This window comes from Chiloscyllium plagiosum, unplaced genomic scaffold, assembly GCF_037043375.1.
Source record: "Chiloscyllium plagiosum isolate Xiang-an unplaced genomic scaffold, Cpla_swu_hap1 HiC_scaffold_33, whole genome shotgun sequence".
NCBI classification, from domain to species: Eukaryota; Metazoa; Chordata; class Chondrichthyes; order Orectolobiformes; family Hemiscylliidae; genus Chiloscyllium; species Chiloscyllium plagiosum.
Genome location: NW_028270171.1, coordinates 29,295,928 through 29,317,248, shown reverse-complemented (window position 1 = coordinate 29,317,248; position 21,321 = coordinate 29,295,928). Strand labels below are relative to the sequence as shown.

The 21,321-nt window shown below is 41.9% G+C and overlaps 1 protein-coding gene across 2 annotated transcripts in view; it reads left to right on the top strand.

Annotated features, from left to right (window-relative positions):
• The window catches only part of micall1a (MICAL-like 1a), a 99,164-nt gene that overhangs the window by 35,991 nt on the left and 41,852 nt on the right, over nucleotides 1-21,321 (top strand). Inside the window, exons 3-6 of one of the 2 annotated variants that reach the window (XM_087978399.1) lie at nucleotides 6,930-7,071; nucleotides 9,987-10,087; nucleotides 13,909-14,045; nucleotides 15,833-16,713. In XM_087978399.1, coding sequence (XP_087834525.1) covers nucleotides 6,930-7,071; nucleotides 9,987-10,087; nucleotides 13,909-14,045; nucleotides 15,833-16,713 — 1,261 coding nt within the window. Of the gene's footprint in view, nucleotides 1-6,929; nucleotides 7,072-9,986; nucleotides 10,088-13,572; nucleotides 13,819-13,908; nucleotides 14,046-15,832; nucleotides 16,714-21,321 lie in introns of those variants that run through there. The other variant, XM_043680010.2, reaches the window with a different exon arrangement.

Genomic DNA, 21,321 nt, shown 5'->3' with positions numbered 1-21,321 from the left:
ATTCACTGACAATGCAAGTCAGCATGGATTTATGAAAGGGAAATTAAGCTTTACAAATCCTTCAGCCTTTCTCGAAGATATGGTTAGTAGAGGATAAGGAGGAACCTAGTAGATGTGCAGGTCATTCTGGTATAGCGTGTGTTTTGTCAGTGTGAATTGGCTATAATATGATTGACGAATTGTGGACGCTATTTGGGTAACGCAAACTTTCAGCTAAATGGATATAGCAATATTCTATGATGAATCTTTGACAGTCCGATACTCTATTGCAGTTTTCCATAGCACAACTTTCTATAGAGCAACGTTGCCGTGGAACGCAACTATTGCATTATAGCAGAACAACCTTGGACTTTACTTGGACTTTTAGAAAACATTCAATAAGGTCCTACAAAAAAAATTAACGTGTCAAATTAAAGTACTGGGTTTGGGGGTAATATACTGACATGAGTAGCGAACTGGTTTGGCGGGTATGAAATCCAAGGATCAGTGCTTGGACCCCCAATGTTCACTCTAGATTAATGATTTAGATGAGGGAACTAAGTATAATATCTCCAACTTTGCAGGTGCCACAAAGTTGGGTAGGAGGGTGAACTGTGAGGAGGATGCTTCAGTGTGATTTGGGCAAGTTAAGTGAGTGGGCAGATGTATGGCAGATGAAGTATAATGTGGATAAGTGAGATTTTCCACTTTTGTAGCAAAAACATGGAGGCAGATTTTTTTCTGGATGATAATGGATTGAGAAAGAAAAATGTGCAACGAGACCTGGGTGTCCTTGTGCACCAGTTACTGAAAGTAAACATGCAGGTGAAGAAGAGATTATTGGTATTCTTAACGAAAGCATCAAGTATAGGAGCAGAGATGTCATGCTGCAATTGGTAGGGCTTGGTGTGACCATACCTGGTGTATTGTGTGCAGTTTTGGTCTCCTTATCTGAGGAAGAATGTTCTGGCAATTACGGTTAATCAGATTGATTTCTGGAATAGCAGGGCTGGCGTGTTAAGACAGCACATTGCATGTATTCACTAGAGTGGAAAAGAATGAGGGGTGAATCTCAGAAACGTATAAATTTCTAATAGGATTAGACAGGATAAACACAGAAAGGCTATTCCTGATGACTAGGGAGGCCTGAACCAGGGGCCACATTCTAAGGTTATGGAGTAAACCATTTAAGACTGAGATGAGAAATTCTTTCACATAGTGTGAGCCGATGTAGACAACTGATGAGGTCAAAATATTTAATGTTATTAAGAGGTATGTAGTTTTTAGAGCTAAAGGGATCAAAGAGCATGGAGCACAAGGGAAAGCATTGTACTGAGTAGGGTAATCAATCACCATCATATTAAAGGCAGAGCAGTCTTGAAGGCCGAAAGGCATATCCTTATCTTATTTTCAATATTTCTGCAAGCGTTTTAGAATTAATGGGTTTATATTTTTACTGTTAATTTCAAAATCTTTGCATTTGTGTTATTAGTAGTTTTATTTATTCTATTTTATCTTAATTTCTTTTAATAAACATCTGTTTTATTGTTGGAGCCAAATCTGCAGCAGTGCATGCTTATGTTTCAGCGAGACACCACTTGGTTAAAACCAAATCAAAATAGATCTATCAGGCCAGGTTTCTGTCTGTGATCTGACCTGTCCAGTAATGACATCAACTGGGATTAGAACAGACTTGAAGCATTGACTTTGTTTCTCGCTATACAGATGACGCCAGACCTGCTGAGTTTCTCAAACATGTTCTGACCTGTATCTCCTAGGTGAGACCTGTCAGGGCAGGGCTATTTGTGTCATAGAGCACTAGCATGCTTTGTGTCTTTCAGCTCCATCGCAATTTACCAATTTGATGTTCTTAAAACACCCATTATGGAGCTAGATAATAAGATCTTAAGACATAGGAGCAGATATTAAGCCATTCAGCCCATCGAGTCTGCTCCACTATTCAATCCTGGCTAATAAGTTTCTCAACCCCATTCTCCCGCTTTCTCCCCGTAACCCTTCATTCTCTTGATACTCAAGAACCTATCTATCCCTTTCTTAAATATACTCAATGACCTGGCCTTCACAGCCTTCTGTGGTAGTGAATTCCATACATTCACCACTCTCTGGCTGAAGACGTTTCCCTAATCTCTGTTCTAAAGCGCCTTCCCTTTCCTCTCAGGCTATGCCCTCGGGTCCTAGTCTCTCACACCAATGGAAACATCTTCCCAACATCTACTCTCTCCAGACCGTTCAGTATTCTGTATGTTTCAATTAGATCTCCCCTCATTCTTCTAAACTCCATCGAGTATAGACCCAGAGTCCTCAAACGTTCCTCATGTGTTAGGCTTTTCATTCCTGAGACCATTCTCCTGAACTTCCTCTGAACATGCTCCAAGACATCCTTCCTGAGATATGGGGCCCAAAACTGCGCACAATGCTCCACATGTGGTCTGACCAGAGCTTTATAGAGCCTCAGGTATGCATCCCTGCTCTCATATTCAAGTCATCTCAAAAACCATCATTGCATTTGCCTTCCTAACTACTGACTCAACGTGCAAGTTTATCTTGAGAGAATCCTCGAGATAATCAACTTGTTATGACACTTGTAGAGCCTTCTGGCTCAGAGGTAAGGATATTGCCATTGTACAAGACCCACCCACCCCCCACCCCATTTTATGCAGCTATCAAAATGGTTGCTATCACTCATTCCTGGAAAGTAACAAGGATACCTATGTTAGGCTTCTACTTACTGAAGACAGCTCTACCTACAGCACTGTAATGCTAGCTAAACTAATCTCCAAATTCCAAGACCTTGGTCTCTGCTCTCCCCTCTGCAACTGCATCCTCAACTTCCTAACCAACAGACTGCAATCAGTGAAGATAGATAACAACACCTGCTCCATGATAATCCTCAACACTGGTGCCCCGCAAGGATGGATATTCAGCCCCTTACTGTACTCCCTGTATACTCATGACTGTGTGGCCAAATTTTGTGCAAACTCCATCTACACTTTTGCTGGTAACACCATCGTTGTGGACCAGATATCAAACAGTGACAAGACAGCATACAAAATGCGAGTGCTTGGTGGCGTGGTGTAAAGATAATGATCACTGTCATCAAAGCTAAGCTGATTATTGACTTCAGGAAGTAAGGTGGACGGCATGCCCTGCCTGTATCAATGGAGCTGAGGTGGAGATGGCCGAGAGCATCGAGTTCCTAGGAGTGACAATCACAATCTGTGCCGGACCATCCATGTTGATGGGATGGTCAAGAAGGCACAATAATGCCTCCTCTTCCTCTGAAGGTTAAGGAAATTTGGCATACCTTTAAGGACTTTCATCAAAGTTTATAGATGCACCATAGAAAGCATTCTGCCTGGATACATCAGGCTTGGTATGGCAACTGCTCTGCCTAGAACAGTGAGAAACTAAAGAGAGTTGTGAACACAGTCTCGTCCATCATGTAAGCCATACTCCCATCCACTGACTTCATCTACACTTGCTGTCTTGAAAAGGCAGCCAACATCATCAAAGACTTCTCCCATCCCAGTTATAATCTCTTCTAACCTCTTCTGTCAGGCAGAAGATATAAAAGCTTAACTGCACGTGGTAGCAGCTTCAAGAACAGCTTCTTCCGTACTGTTCTGAGATTTTTGAATGGACCTCTCAAAGTTCAAATCTCATGTTGGATTGCTTTTTGTGCGCCTTCTTTGCAGCCGTAGCTTTGTATTCCTTGCTCTGTTCGATCATCCTCTGATTTTTGTGTGTTATGATCTGCCTGTATTCATGCAAAATAAAACTTGTCCCATGTACCTCGGTTACAGTGAAAATAATATATCAAATCAAATGATTTTTTTGTGTGATTTTTTTTCTGTTCCCTCTGAAATCATGAGGATTCAAGAACATTGTGACCAGGATTCTCCATTTTATTGAACATACAATCCATACACATCAGCATTGAACAATGTACTTAGAACCACACAATTGATGAAAATTTGAAATTTTGATTTGATTGAACCTTTCTGGTTTATTGAAATAGCAAGCCACTTGGATAGTGGATTAATGGATAGTTGACATTCCTACAGACGGCGGAGATGTAAAATGGTCACCCAGGGTGATGTTGTTGTGTCTGTGGTATCATTATAAAATGTTTGCTAAAGTGCCACATAACAGACTTATCAGCAGAGTTAAAGCCTGTGGAATGGAACAGTCTACAGCAGTGTGATTAGAAAGTTGGCTGAGTGACAGCAAATTGAGAGATGTAGTGAGTGGTTGTTTCTCAGCCTGTAGCAAGGTACCTGTTGGTGTTCCCAGCTGTCAGCATTCAGCTCACTACTGCCACTGCTTTTCTTTGTCCATGTAAATGACATGGACTTGGGGACAATTTCCATATTTGGCAGGTGACAAAACTCAGAACTTTGGGGTTAGCAGTCGAATTCCAGAGCACACAGTCTGGTGGTACGGGTTGACATTGTGCAGCTGAAATTTAAGAAGTAAAAAGTTTGAAATGATTCATTTTAGTCGAATGAACAAGGAGAGCACAATGGCTTAGTGGTTAGCACTGCTGACTCTGTGCCAAGGAGCCAGGTTCGATTCCACCCTTGATTGACTGACTGGGTGGAGTTTGCACATTCTGCCCATGTTAGCATGGGTTTCTGCTGGGTGCACCAGTTTCCTCCCACAGTTCGAAGATTAAGAGGAATGGCCATGCTAAATTGCCCTGTGGTATCCAGGGGTGTGCAGGTGAGGTGGATTAACATGGTAATGCTGGATTTCAGGGATAGAGTCTCAGTGGGATGCTCTTCGAAAGGTCAGTGCACCGCTATCTACATTGTAGAGATTTTGTGAGAGTCTAAGGATCCAGTTCAAGAGGAAACACAAGTAGAGACCTGGCTGTCTGCATATTTCAGTGGTTGAAGGAAATATTTTTCTCTGTGGCAAGTGGGAGAGTGGTGGACACTGTCAGTTGTGGCTAGTGAATGGTAATTGGACAAACATTTGAAGGGAAGTAATTTTGGGGTGGGGGAGTGACATCAGCTGAACTGCCCTTGCAGGGAGTTGACATAGACTTGACTGGCTGAAAGATTTCCTTTACTTGTAACCATTCAACTCATTAAAATGAATAATAATTGTTTAGACACTTCCTGGTGGAGCAGCTAAAGTTGGTCTCTATTCTCATTCAACTACTTTAACTGCTAGATTGTTCTGATCTGTGAACTGAATGAATTTCTAGATCGTGCTCCTTCCTTTAATTGTAGGGTTATTGGATTAAACAACTTAACATGTTCATAGCATACCATTTTGCCACCATTCTTTTGTGCATTTCAAGGTAAGAAAGAGTTGTACAGGGCTTGTGCATATTTTGCTCCCATGGTAATGGTACTTTGAGATCATGCTAATTACACAAAGGTGGTAGGAGTCCTGGTCTGGATAACATGTTCGTACAGTTTACATGGAGGACTCCCAGTCAGTGCTAATCCACTATAATGTGATAACAGATCAGTAAGGTTTCAGGAGATCTTGAAATATTAGAGATTCACAGAATTCTGACAGTGTGGAAACAGGCCATTTGGCCCAACAAGTCCACACCAACCCTCTGAAGGCCATCCCACCCAGACCCATTCCCATACCCTATTACTGTATATTTCCCTGACACCTAACCTACACATCCCTGAACACTATGGGCAATTTAGCATAGTCAATTCACCTAACCTGCACATTTTGGACTGCGGGAGGAAACTGGAGCACCTGTTGGAAACCCACACAGACACTGGGAGAGTGTGCAAACTCCCCACGCTGGATTTGGATTCTGCTTAATATAGAAGATTAGAAATTATCTCTTTGATTAGGAGTCTCTGAGTATCCATACATCTCCTCTGGTCTGGGGAATCCAGAACGAAGAGGTAGTATTTTATAATTAGACTTATTACACAAAAAGGGGAGTGGAAATCATAGAATCTCTACAGTGTGGAAGCAGGCAAAAGTGAGGACTGCAGATGCTGGAAACCAGAGTCTAGATTAGAGAGCTATTGCCTGAAATGTCGATTTTCCTGCCATTTCTGATGAAGGGCTTTTGCCTGAAATGTCAATTTTCCTGCTCCTCAGATACTGCCTGATCTGTTGTGCTTTTCCAGTACCACTCTAATCTAGACAGTGTGGAAGCAGGCCATTCAGCCTATCAAGTCCACATTGACCCTCCGAAGAGCATCCCACCCAGACCCACCATCCTACACTATCCCTGGAACCCTGAATTTCCATAGCTGACTGACCTAACATACATATCTCTGACCACTATGAGCAATTTAGCATGGCCAATCCACCTAACCACATCTTTGGATTGTGGGAGGAAACTGGAAACCCATGCAGGCACAGGGAGAATGTGCAAACTCCACACAGGCAGTCGCCCGAGGCTGGAATCGAACACGGCTCCTTGGCACTGTGAGTCAGCAGTGCTTGCTGCCCAAAGGTAGTAGGAGTCCTGGTCTAAATAACACGTTCATACTGTTTACAAGGGTAACTTCCAGTCAGTGCTAATCCACTATACTGTGATGTAGCAGGTTTTAAGTACGTACAGTAATGGAAAGAACAAAAGGCTTGTGATAGTTAGAAAGCAGGAGAAATTAAAGGCAGAAACAATGATGGTGCAAGGCTAAAGGGAGATGCTAGTGGAACTAGTAAAGAAATAAAAGCTGGGTCTGGAGGAAGTATAAATGGGGAAAGCAGAATCATTACTCACAGCTAACATTAACCAAATGAGGTGGAAAAAATGGTCTGAAATTTCTGAACTTGCCATTGAGTTCAGAAGGCAATCAAATGTCTGATTGAATGATGAGGTTCTTGAGCTCCTATTGCTGTGCCTGACAATGGTAACTCACTCATTGGAAGTGTGTGTTCCCTATTAGTCCTTTAAACAGCTAGCACTTACTTGCTGTGTGTTTGTGTTTCCATAGGCATTTGAAGTGGCTGAACAGGAGCTGGGAATTCCAGCACTCTTGGACCCAGAGGATATGGTGGCCATGCGTGTCCCAGACCGGTTAAGCATTCTGACCTATGTTTCTCAGTTCTACAACTATTTCACCAACCAGACTCATGGTACGGAGCCATTGCAGTTCCATTGCGTTTTGGAATTCTGATTTGATTTTGACTTTCATTAAAACTTGAAGATTTGTAATTTTATAGCTTGTTTCAGTCAGAGTAAAGTAATGTCAATGTATTGTGGGCAAAGGAACCTGCAGGTGCAATCCACCCACTATGCAGGCTGTTTCTACTTAGAGTTGTAGGGATGTACAGAACAAAAACAGACCCTTCAGTCCAACTCGTCCTTGCTGACCAGATATTCTAAAGAAATCTAGTCCCATTTGCCAGCATCTGACCCTCTAAACCATTTCTAATTGTATACCTATCCAGATGCCTTTGAAATGTTGTAATTGTACTAGCCTCTGGTAGTTCATTCCATACACTCACTACCCTCTGTGTGAAAATCTTGTCCCTTAGATCCCTTTTAAATCTTTCCCCTCTCACCTTAAACATATGCCCTCTGGTTTTGAACTCCCCTACTTTGGATAAAATACCTTGTATATTTATCCTATCCATGCCCCTCATGATTTTATAAACTTTCATAAAGTCACCCTTCTGCTTCTATGCTCCAGGGAAAACAGCCCCAGCCTGTTCAGCCTCTCCCTATAGCTCAAACCCTCCAACTCTGGCAACATCCTTGTAAATCTTTTCTGAACCCTTTCAAGTTTCACAACATCCTTCTGAAAGGAGAGAGACCAGAATTGGATGCAGTGTTCCAAAAGTGGCCTTACCAAATGGCCTACAGCCACAAGACCTCCCAACCCCTATAGTCGATGTACTGACCAATAAAGACAAGTATACCAAATGCCGCCTTCACTCCACTGTCTATCTGCGACTCCATTTTCAAGGAACTGTAAACATGCACTCCAAGGTCTCTTTGTTCAGCAACACTCCCCAGGACCTTACCAATATGTCCTGATTTGCCTTACCAAATTGTAGCACCTCATGTTTATCTCGGTTAAGCTCCATCTGCCACTCCTCAACTCATTGGCCCATCTGATCAAGGTGGTTGACTTAAGGGCATCTGGAACAGCGATTGTCTTGTGAAAAGAAAAGGCTGATATATGTTCACAGTTGAATAAAATGAGACAAGACAGAAGTGAAGGCACAGTTATGGGTCATGGCAGTTTAGTGACTACGAAACTCAATCCAAAACTGATACTTGGTCACATTGCAAGCTTTGAGGAGCTGAAAATATCCCTTCCTCATTCTGAATGGAGGAACTCCTTCATCACTGCAGCTTTGAAGTTTGTGGTCACAATGAACGTGTGTTCCCCACCAAGCTTTTGGCTGAAAATGTTGGTACCAAGTTTATCTTTGTCATCAATTTGCTAATAATGTCTTCCATGCTACTGCTGCTCCCTTTCCAGGTGTAATATCACTGGATATATGAAAGAGTGATGGATAAACACAAATCTGATTGAATCAATCTGACAACAGTCTCTAAGCAGCAGTGGCCCAGGAATTTCCCCCATTTACCCAATAGAAAGAGGAAAAGCTAATTTGGTTCCAACTTCATAGTTATTAGTCTCCACCGATTGTTTTGGAGAAATCAGAAACAGCTTTGGGAAATGGACTTAAAAATCACACAACACCAGGCTTAGTCCAACAGATTTAATTGGAAGCACTAGCTTTCTGAGCATTGCTCCTTCATCATCAGGTGAAAGCTAGTGCTTCCAATTAAACCTGTTGGACTGTAACCTGGTGTTGTGTGATTTTTAACTCTGTACACCCCAGATCAAAGCTGAAAAATGTGTTGCTGGAAAAGCGCAGCAGGTCAGGCAGCATCCAAGGAGCAGGAGGGCATAAGCCCTTCTTCAGGAATGAAGAGGGTGTGCCAAGCAGGAGGAGATGACCTGGGGGTGCAGTGAGAGAGGGACTCACTGAAATCCTTGTAGAGGGAGGAAGAGAGCTTCTTCAAGGAAGGTATCCTTGCAAGAGGATTCACAGTAGGTTAAAATCAACTAGGAGAAAGTGAAGACTGCAGATGCTGGAGATCAGAGCTGAAAAATGTGTTGCTGGAAAAGTGCAGCAGGTCAGGCAGCATCCAAGGAGCAGGAGAATTTCAGGAAAGAGGAGGGTGTACCATTCAGGAATGACACCCCAGATCAACACCAGCATCTCCAAATCTTGGGAAATGGAAGCCTTTTTGTTCTCTAACCATAGCAAATTCTTTAAGCTTAAGTCTAAATAAAGTTTATTACTGTATTCAATACATGGGGTAATGGTTTACACCACAGTGACATATTCGAGAAAGAAAATGGAAGGAAATTACAAATGTGTCTAAGACTTCTTTTTTCCCCTATTGGTTCATGAAATGAGTGTCATTGGCTGGGCCAGCATTTACTGCCTATCCCAAACTGCCGTTAAGAGTCAACCATGTCGCTGTAGACCAGATCTAGTAAGGATAGTAAGATATTGGAATTGACTCAAATGCATTACAGAGTCCAATAAGTCGCTGTCCAATTGAGTTTTTTTCAGTTGAATGTCCCAGCAGGTATTAAATTCCTTGCAAGGCAATGTGGAGTCTCTAGATTAAAGCTACAGCTGCTCAGGGGGTACTATATGGAGGGTGAATGTGGATGGTATTGTAATGAAATAAATATCAATTGTATAATTTTTATTGAATAGATTTATTCCATAAAGATTTACATTAATACGTTATCACAAGTCCAAGCATTTTGCATACTAGGAATTACTTGAGATGGAATGATTATATTAGAGACAGACATGCCGTAATTTAGCTGTAATCTCAGCAATGAAAATTATATTTATGGTGGTGGCTTTTGTGTATGGAAGTGCATCAGTTATTTTTTTAAAAAGAGTTTTATTGCAAATTTATACTGTTGAGCTCTGTAAAAGGGAAATAGTGTTGAATGGTCAGTTAGGATTTTGAAGACTCCAGGGTTACGTGTTTTTTTTTCCTATAGCTGGAGTACCCCCCTCCATGAAGAGACCAGCTGGAATATCACCATCAGAACCATCAATCAAGAAACCAGTCACTGTCAGCAAACAAGTCCTCTTAGCAAATGTAAGTCTGTGCCTTCATTCAAAACAATTTGAATAGCATGATTCTACTAACCCTACTAACAGTCACTAAAGTTATATTATTTATGGACAATCATATTATTTTTACAATCTTATTAGTAACAATTTGTGTTTTGATAACATTAATGCAGAATAACATCTCAAAGACTTGACAGAGACATCATATGAAAAAAATTGGTGCAGACCAAAAGGAGGGTGTATTGAAGATCAGGTGGTTTTTAATGGGGGAACCGAGAGGAGGCGGCGGATGTGGAGACGTTAAGGGTTGGTGGGAGGGAATTTAAGAGTTCTGGGCCAAGGTGGCTGAAGGCCTGATTAGGAGCAATTGGAAGTGATGCAGTGGGTCAAAAGAATGGAAAGTTCTAGGAATAGAGTCAGGAAAAGACAGGGAGTGATGAGGCCATGAATTATTTAAATTGAGGGATAATAATTTTAAATTTAAGGAATCAGAAGTCATTATAGGTATTTCTTAATCAATCAGTTCAGCTGTATGGTGATACACCTCTGACGCAGGTGGGACTTGAGTCTGGACCTTCATTATCACTGTGCCACGAGGAACTCTTCAAGTCATTATAAATCGATGTGAATGGGATGACAGATGACAAATAGTTCTAAGCGGCAACATTGAACCCTTCTTCAGGTCACTGACCTTGAGATAGTGAGTCTGCTTTCTCTCCACAGATGCTGCAAGACCTGTTGAATTTCTCCAACTACTTCTGTTGTTGTTTAAGATTTCCAGCATCCACATTACTTTGTTTAGCATTGGAAATATTCCCATTGATTGTTGTTATGATTTAATTGAGACGAGTGGTTTATTTTTGAAATGATAAATGGACTCCCAGTTAGTTAAAAGTCACAAGATTCCATGATTTAACCATAAGGTTTTTACTATACAAGAGTCAAACAAAGCAAGCACTAAATCCTCTGTTGGAAAGCATAATCAAAACCAGAATCGGCATAAATTAACTATAAGTGGTTGGTTATAAACTGTAAATGACATTAAATGGCAGCTAAAGCTAAGACAGATATTCCAAAATAGCTTGGTAGCCCTTTTAGCATATATGTTACCAATTTCAGTCACAAGGTTCTTCCAAAATCTGTGCTGACAAAGAATTTCATCTCCTTTCTTCCTGGTATTTAGACTGATCTCCCATCGACAGCAGCTCACAAGCTGCTGGCACAGTCTTAAAACAAAAATGACACTCATCTGCTCAACTTGCACAACTCTGCTTGCAACACTTCTAGCCTTTAACAGTAGATGCAGCAGTTTTTCTTAAATTAACAGAAGCAGCTGTAGCAATTATATCGTTGCCTATTCTCAGCTTCCAAACCTGGCACTTGTCAGCATCTGGGAGAAAGTAAGGCCTGCAGATGCTGGAGATCAGAGTCGAAGAGTGTGGTGCTGGAGAAGGAAGGCCGGTCAGGCAGCATCTGAGGAGCAGGAGAATTGACGCTTCGGGGATAAGCCCTTCATCAGGAATTGTCAGCATCCTACTTGCACTGCCCCACTGTGTCCTTTTATATACGTTCAACCATTTGTCATCTCCTGAAGTTCTTTTCACAGAAGTGTTATGGCATAGGAGACCACTCAGCCCTCGTGTGCACTATCACACCAAACGGTATCATGACTTAGTACCACTCTCCTGCTTTTAGATCCTTTCCTTGCATGTTATTATTTTGATTTATACTAAGGGACATAGGTTTAAGCCAAAAGGAAAGTTTAAGGGAGGTATTACAGTCAAGTTTTCTTTTAAGAGGCTGTTAAGTGCCTGGAATGTGCTGCAAGTGAAGGTAGCAGATACAAATGCAAGGTTTAAGAAGACATCTTGACATACTCATGAATAGACAGAGAATAGAGGGAAACAGACCATATAGAGGCATTAGGTTTTTAGGTTAGAAAGGTTGGTGCAGCATGCTGGCTCAGTGGTTAGCACTGCTGCCTCATAGCGCCAGGGACTCTGGTTCAATTCCCGCCTCGGGCAACTGTCTGTGTGGAGTTTGCACATTCCCCCGTGTCTGCGTGGGTTTCTTCCAAGTGCTCCGGTTTCCTCCCACAGTCCAAAGATGTTCAGGTACGGTGAATTTGCAATGCTAAATTGCCCATAGTGTTCAGGGATGTGTATGTTAACGCATTAGTCAGGGGTAAATGTAGAATAATGAGGTAGGGGGATGGATCTGGGTGGGGTACTGTTCGGAGGGTTGGTGTGGACTTGTTGAGCCAAAGGGCCTGTTTCCACGCTGTAGGGATTCACTGATTCTATGATACTCTATCCTGCTGCTTCATGATTTTCAGCATTCCTATAAGATCTCCTCTTATCCTCCTGTCTGAGGTGAGCAGTTCCAGTGTCTGCAATCGACCCTCATAATGGAAGCTTCTCAATGAATAGATGGATGGATGTGATGAAATATGTGATGTATAAACTGATTGGACCAAATGAACTGTGTCTGTGTAGTATGTTCCCTGTGATTCTGTACAAAATGTGATCTGAATTCACTAAGCTATTGGAGACTATCAGCTAGCAAACTATGAATCGTGCCATGCTGTATGCAGCAGCAATAATACTGTCTCTCCATTGTTGTAACAGGTAGGTCCGGTTAAGAAGAAACAGAAATAACACTGGTTGAGATAATATTTTTAGTTACATTCTTCAATTCTGTGTCTGACATGAATTGTTTCAGAAAATCTTGGTGCGTTTTATTGGAATTCTTCAGCTGAAGTTGGGGCGGTTATGTGGTAATGTTTAATCTTTACCCACCTGAGAAGTAATCTGATGTTTGTGACAGAGTACGTTTGGGCTCTGTTATTGGACTCAACTGAGTTTTATTTCTGTGTAATATAATGGACGGCAAAGGTGAACTGGGTCCCATAAAGAGCAGCAATTGTCTTTGTTAGCTCAGTGCTCAGATAGTGGAGAAGAAAGTGGTATCTATCTACTAGGGAGGGGCAGGGTTGGTGGCTGGCAAGGGGTTGGGGGAAAAGGTGGAGTCTTGGGGGTTGGGGGGGTCTCCCACTGCAATTTGCAGCTAAATACTTAGATCAACTGTATTGTTGAGTTAGCCCAAGTCTCTTCATTTCAGAGTGTAAAACTGTCAAATCAAACCATCAGAAGCAATCTCTCAGCTGCTGGTTTGTATTTTATGTCACTTAACTGGTTGGCATTCCTAAAAGGTAACATCATTTGTCTGAAAAGGATGTCCCTAGCCGGTTGGCACCAAGTAATTGCATTCCCTCAAACACCATGTGCAGTGCAATTAATATCCACCATGCATGGATTTGATTCCTATTATAAACAGGATATCGTAATCAGAACTAAGGGGCTATAATTATTATGAAAGATTGCACACACTAGAGTTCCTCTCTCTAGAAAAGAGAAGACTGAGAGCAGTGACTTTTCCAGGGGTCTTTAAATATGAAAGAATTTGACAGAGTGGACATCGAGTAGATCTTTCTGTCTGTGGGGTAATAAATATAAAAGTCACCAATAAACTGAATTGTGAATTTGTAAAGAAGAACCTTTCATGGCCAGAAAGTGGTAAGAATGTGGAACTTGCTACCACAGGGAGTGGATGGTAAATTGTGTAGATACCAGCTGGATAAGTATATGAAAGAAAGGAATAGAAGGACATTTGGACAGTGTTAGATGAAGGGTGGAAGGAAGCTTTTGGAGAATGGATCTGTTCGGCTCAATGGCCTGCTGCTGTACTGTGCACTGTGTAAGTCTGTGTAGAGAGTGGGTGTCAATCTACTTCAGCCAGACTCCTTACTGTTTGTCATTCCTAACCTCCATGCCCTTTATCTCCCAGAGTGATTCCTCAGAGGAAGTTGCTGAGAGGCCTCGCTGGAATACGCTCAGCAGCATGTGTGCAATTTGCAACAAACATGTTCACTTGGTGCAGAGATACTTGGTGGATGGGAAACTTTATCATCGCAACTGCTTCAGGTAAAGTGAAATGCAAGTCCAGATTCCTAACTGAAATACAAAGTCGATGATATCTAAATCCATTTACACAATGTGTAACAGTAAGAGTCACTTACCTGTAATGCTTTCTGACCGAGGTACTTAGTGGTTTCCTGTATTGACATAGGCCTAGTTCAGCAGGCACATGAGGAATCTTTATGAAGAACATTAATAGGATATCAATATCACGAATATATTGTGTGTTTAATTCAACTTTTGTTGATCTTTCTTAGTTCTCAGGGTGTGGGAGACACTAATACGACCACATTTTCTGCCAAGTTATTTGACATAGGAACTAGTGCTCTATGTCTTTGACCACTTCAGTTTTGTATGGTGAAGTATAATGCTGTTCAGTAGGGAATTCCAGGGTTCTAATGTAGCAAAGGGTAGAGGAACAAATGTGTGGTTCGATCAGGACAGTATGGGAGCTGAGGTTGATGGCTTCCCCCATTGCTGCTGTTGATAACCTATGTCCTATGGATAATACACATTCCATCCGATGCATGAAGGGGATTAGGAATCATGAACACAGGGCTTCAGGTAACCTACTCTATTTAGGGTGTTAAGCCCCTTGAGTATTGCTGCAGTTCCATCCATAACCAGTGAGTGGAGAGGATTTAATCACACTCCTAACTTCAGCCTAGATGGTGCTGGTGAGACATTTTGGAGGGGGAGGGGGAGGGGGGTGGAATCAGAGGTTGAGTTGCTTACCTCTCCTGTCCTTGCATTCAGGGTGCTAATAAGATTGACTTTAAGCTTCTGGCCAATGCTGAGCTGCCAGATGTCACTGGTGGGGACTTGCTGAAGTCACTGGGCTTTTGATTATCTAGGAGGACAGCTATATGTAAAATGCTACCAGCCCCAAGTCAACACATGCTTGGGTAGGAACCAGATTCTGCTATAGACTGGTTGCTTCATTATCAGAGGAATTGTATTTGGAGCTAATCACGAGAACTGTCAGTGAAAAGCCCCAATCCTGATCTTATGATGATGAAACAGTTGGAGATGGCGTGACTGAATCTTGCAAGGATGTCCTGTGCTGAGTAACTGGCTCTGACAACCACATTTGTGTTGAGTGTGACTCCCTTTATTAAACTCCCCCCTCCCCTCAATGGCCTCATATTCTGGAATTCTTTGGTTATACACCCAGGCTGATGGGTGGAAACTGTCCCAGAAAGGAAGGGCTTTCTGACTGCTAATGTGAAACTGGAAGCAGTGGCCTGAGTGAAAGCACAGGCTGATTGAGAACTGTGTTGTGACCATCATTGTTCTTGGCCTAATCATGGCCGCTGTCCTAATACTTCTCAGGATCTATTTGAGGTGGAAATTAATACTAACTTTGCTCGTGACATGTTTGTCCCATAAACAATTTCTTTTTTTTTAAAAAGTGAAAGGCTTAAATGTTCCTTTCTGATTTAAAACAAATAAAATGACACACTTGTCAATAAAAGGAAACTTCCATAAAAATTAAGTTTGAAAAATATGAAAGCTAATATTGAAGCAAAGCAGCTTCTACCAGTCTGACAGCTGGCTGGACTGGTATAAGAGGTGGCAGTGAGGCTTAGGTTTGGGGAGAAGGCAGTTTATACTATGTTGTGTTCAAAGCCAATCATTCTGATAAAGAATCCCCAAAACTTAACTTTGCTTTCTTCCCACAGTTGCTGCCAGACCTGCTGAGTTCCAACAGAAATTTGTTTTTATCCCAATTGTGTACTGCTGCATGCCCTGCCCTACTGATTTAATCTTTCATGTGTTCTGTTTCCACACAGATGTAAGGAGTGCTCCAGTACTCTGCTCCCTGGAGCCTATAAACCTGGCACACATTCAGGCACTTTTGTCTGTACGCACCATCGAGGGCAAGTCACCAGTCGGCCACAGCGTCCTCTGTCCGTTCCGCAATCCCGCCTAGGCTCTGGCTCCTTGCCTGCACAGACACTGTCATCAACTAGCCCACTGACATTGCGCCATTCCCTAGGAACCACAAAAGGATCGGAAGATGTTAAAGGCAGCCCATCATTAGAGCCACAAGTAAATGAAGAGGAAGATGTGGAGCCATCAGGCACCCAAGAGGGTCTTTCCATTTCAGTTAAGCAGCTTTCTGCAGCCTTTTCCGTCTCCACTGAAAAGAGTCACCCGAGCACTGGCATAGCAACAGGACAGCTGGAGCTTTCCAACAGCTCCAATTTCAAGGGCACATCAGAGCCCAAAGTGGAATCCTACCTAACAAAGGGAGCACAAAGATCATCAGAGTCCAGTGATCCCAAAGAACAGGCTGAGCATGGGGTAGGCGAGCAGCTGTTACCAGTACTGCAGTCAGAACTACAGGATTCTCAGAACAAACAACAACAAGTAGCAAGTATGGACATGGGCAGTGCCACAGAGAATGGAATGAGCAGCAACACCTCGGGGACTCCAGCCATACATGTCAGTGAAAGCCAGAATACAAACTTAGCTTCAGTAAACAGAACAACACCTGATGAGAAGCTGAAGGCTCCTGTTCCAGTTCCAAGGAAAATGATTGACTCTGCGTCATCAACTGTGGCAACACCACATCCAGTGCCTCGACCGCGGATTAGCTTTGGTGGTGGTGGAGGAAGTGGAACAAGTGAAACATCTGTCCAGAAATCGGAAAGCAGTTTGCTGGTAAATGGTATGTGATAATTCTAGAATAGTTGCCAGTTTTATTGATAAAGCATCGTTAATATAGGAAAATGTGACAAATTATGCCAGTGAGGAAGGGAATGGCTGCTGAGCTAAAAAACGAGCGTATAATTGGTTTTGAACAGATGTTTGATGATGAGGATTTTGAGGAAAATTTTTTAAATGAGGGGGTGTTTATAGAATTTGAAGTTGGAATTTCATGATTTTGGGCCAAAGCCATAGCCACCAACAGTTGAACAGAAGAAGAGAGTGTATATGTTGCTGTAGAGATCAAAACGGGAGTTGTAAGGCTGAAGAGACTGGTACACGACTGGTGTGGCATTCATATTAATGTCTCTTTTAGCGTTAATACTTTTCACTGTGTGGAACTGAAATCTAACAAAAACATAGGTCTTAGTGTCAGGAGGAGGCCATTCTGCCCTTCAGGCTTGCTACATTATTTAATAAAATGGCTGATCTGATTATGGTCTCAACTCTTTCTTACTGTCTTCCATAAGACATAGGAACAGGAGTAGGCCATTTGACCCTTCAAGCCTACTTTGCCATTCAATAGGCTCATGGCTGATCTGACGTTCTTCACATCCACTTTCCTGCATCCGTAATCCCTGATTTCCCCTACTGATCACCAATCTATCTATCTCAGCCTTAAATGTACGCATGGATTCTGCCATTTCAGCTCTCTGTGGCAAAGAGTTCCAAAGACTTTCAACCCTTTCAGAGTGTTACGACATGGGTAAACCCTCCTGCATATTTTAAACCAGCAGCACAGTAAAGATTTATCCTGTGCAGTAATCTGTGAAAACTCGAGAAACCAAGAACTATTTACAGTAACAATTAACAACTTTATTTCTTAAAGCATAACAGAGAGTAATTAACTAACAACTATTTACAACTCCTTCCTCGAAGTTATCTTTTATCTTCACTTCTAGAATACAAATCCGATAAAACCCCCGATTAAGAGTTACCAAAAATTTAAATTTTCAAAACCAACCAGATATTAAATCTTCTCTTTATTTCTTCTTCAGTCATCTTTTCTTCTTCTTAGGGATTTCTGTTTCATGGGTTACTGATCGATAAAGGTACCTTTAAGAGAGCTATTTTTCAGGCAGTCTCTACCTGCTGGTGGTGTGGCAGTCCTCCTCCCAACTGTTCAACTTTCCCCGGTATTGTACTCCCAAAACATCGGATTCTGTCATTGGCTTTTAAGATTGTCAATATACTAAATTCAAACTTAATTGGAATTTGGTATTTTCGGGGTATAATTTAAACTGATTGGCCTAATTCAAAACTGGTTTTGTCTCCAGGCAACTCAGCTAATCTATCTTTTTAGACCAAGTGCTGTCAGGTAGTTCTGCTAGCCTTTAACTCTCTTAAAGGTACAATACACCCAAGTCTTCATAACACACAAAATACCTTATCACAGCCTTAAATTGGTGCCCCTTTGTTCTGATTCTGTGCCTTCTGGTCGTAGACTCTCTTACTGAAGGGAAACTGAGGGGAAACATCCTCTCAGTATTTACCCTGTCAATACCTGTAAGAATTATATATTTTCAGTGGAATCACCCCCCTTTTTACTGAACGCCAGTAAATAGAGTCCCAACATGTGTAGTTTTGGCTAATAAGACAATTCTTGCATGCCAGGGATCAGCTTAGTAAACATTCTCTATACTGCCTCTCATGAAATAATCCATATTCTTAAATAACATAACCAAAACTGCTCACAGTACTCCAGATATTTTATGTTTCAATAATAGGGTACACAGAAGGGAACTTTTCCCCTTGGAGGGATCAGTGACCCGGGAGCATAGATTTAAAGTAAGGGTCAGGATATTTAGACGGGATGTGAGAGAAAAGTATTTTCACTCAAAGGATGGTAGGAATCTGGAGCTCTCTCTTGTAAGGATGTTAAATACAGCAACCCTCAAAGCCTTGAAGTGTTTAGATATGCACTTGCAGTTCGGATACATACAAGGCTATGGGCCAAATACTGGAAAATGGGATTCAAATAGTTAGGTGCTTGTTTCATAGAACATTACAGTGCAGTACAGGCTCTTCAGCCCTCGATGTTGCTCCAACCTGTGGAACCAATCTGAAGTATATCTATCCTACACTATTCCACGTTCATCCATATAATTGTCCAATCACTATTTAAATGCCCATAATGTTGACGAGTCTAGTACTGGTGCAGGCAGTGTGTTCCAGGCCCCAACTACTAAGTAAAGAAGTAGTTACTACTAAGTAACATCTGTCCTGTATCTATACCCCTCAATTTAAAGCTCTGTTCCCTCATGCTAGCCATCACTATCCGAGGAAAAAGTCTCTCACTGTCCGCCCTATCTAACCCTCTGATGACCTTATATGCCTCAACCTCTTCTCTCTAACGAAAACAGCCTCAAGGCCCTCAGCCTTTCCTCATAAGATCTTCCCTCCACACCAGGCAACATCCTGGTAAATGTAGTCTGCACCCTTTCCAAAGCTTCCACATCCTTTCTACAATGTGGTGACCAGAACTGTACACAATACTGCAAGTGTGGCCCCACCAGAGGTTTGTACAGCTGCAGCATGACCTCATGGCTCCGAAACTCAATCCCTCTACCAATAAAAGCTAACACACCATATGCCTTCTTAACAACCCTATCAACCTGGGTGGCAACTTTCAGGGATCTATGTACAAGAACACCGAGATCTCTCTGCTCATCTACGCTACCAAGAATCTTACCATTAGCCCAGTACTCCTTATTCCTGTTGCTCCTTCCAAAGTGTATCACCTCACACTTTTCTGCATTAAAACTCCATTTGCCACCTCTCAGCCCAGCTCTGCAGCTTATCTATGTCCCTCTGTAACCTACAACATCCTTCAGCACTATCCACGACTCCACTGACCTTAGTGTCAACCGCAAATTTGCCAACCCATCCTTCAAGCCCTAATCTAGGTCATTTATGAAAATAACAAACAGCGGTGGCCCCAAAACAGATCCTTGTGGTACACCACTAGTAACTGAACTCCAGGATGAACATTTCCCATCAACCACCACCGGTCTTCTTTCAGCTAGCCAATTTCTGATCCAAACCGCTAAATCACACTCAATCCCATGCTTCTGTGTTTTGTGCAATAACCAACTGTGGGGAACCTTATCAAACGCCTTACTGAAAGCCATATACACCACATCAACCGCTTTACCCTCATCCACCTGTTTGATCACCATCTCAAAGAACTCAATAAGGTTTGTGAGGCATGACCTACCCTTCACAAAACCGTGTTGACTATCACTAATCAAATTATTCCATTCTAGGTGATTATAAATCCTATCTCTTACAACCTTTTCCAACACTTTACCCACAACTGAAGTAAGGTTCACTGGTATATAATTACCAGGGTTGTCTCTAATCCTATTCCTACCTATTGTCATTCAGATAATAATCCTCCTTTCTGTTTTTGCTACAAAAGCAGATGCTCTCATTTTTCTGTATTATATTTCATCTGCTATGCATTTGCCCAAATAACAGAAACATCTCTGAATCCTCCGCACAGATCATCCTCCCTCTCTTTATCCAGAGAATGATTAGAATGTGGAACTCCGTATAACTGCAGCAAGTAGTTTGTAATGTCCAGACCATAGGGGCTGCTCTCATTTGAGAGAAGCGACTGGTGGTGATTTAACCTGAGGGCAACCAAAACTCAGGCAAGGGAAGAACTTCTGAAGGAGAGTCCTTCATGGTAACCTCAAACCGGTGATGGGAATTGAACCCATGCTAGGGGTATCACATTGCTCTGTAAACCGACAATCCAGCCAACTGAGCTAAACTGATTCCCAGCAAGTGGTTTAGATGTACTTAAAGAGATCATTGATGGAGTTACATGGAGCTTGTATGAAGCATAATGACCAGTCTAGATCTCCTGGGCCGAATGACCCTGCACTGTACTGTACTGTAACTGATATGTGACTAGTTTTTTTTTACCAAGAAAAAAGACAGGGAAAGTTCACAAGTATGATTCCAAAATTCAGAAAGCTGTGAAATATGAATCCTTTTCACTTGAAACAGAAGAGGATTTGAACATTCAGAGACAATTAGCAATTTGATAATGAGCAGAAATTAAAATTTATTACTCAGCAAATGAATGGGGAAAGTTAGAACAAATGTTTTCAATTAGTGGATTACTGTATTAGAGTGAGGAATGTTTTGCCATGCTGAGACAGTGACAAGACATTTATAATGGAATTCGATAAGGAATTGAAAATGGAGAATATAAAAAGGTGCAGGGAAATGTGATCACTGTATAAACAGCTAACATTAAAGAGTTAGTAGAGACAGAGTTACAGTCTCATCCTGTGGGACATTTCAATGTGATGAGATGCTGTATAAATGTAGATCTTATTTAAGGACAGCATGTCTCCAGTTATGGCCAAGCTGTTGTATGCAAATTCCATGGGATCATTGTGTAAACTTGTGTAAAATGAATTGGCAGCTGGTTTATGTAATAAGACTATGAACAGAAGCAAACATGCCTGAGAACAAGACTATATATAGAGGTGAACTGTAAAGGTGCCAGACCACTCCATGGTGCAAAGCGTTTTAAGGGAACACAGTTGTTTCC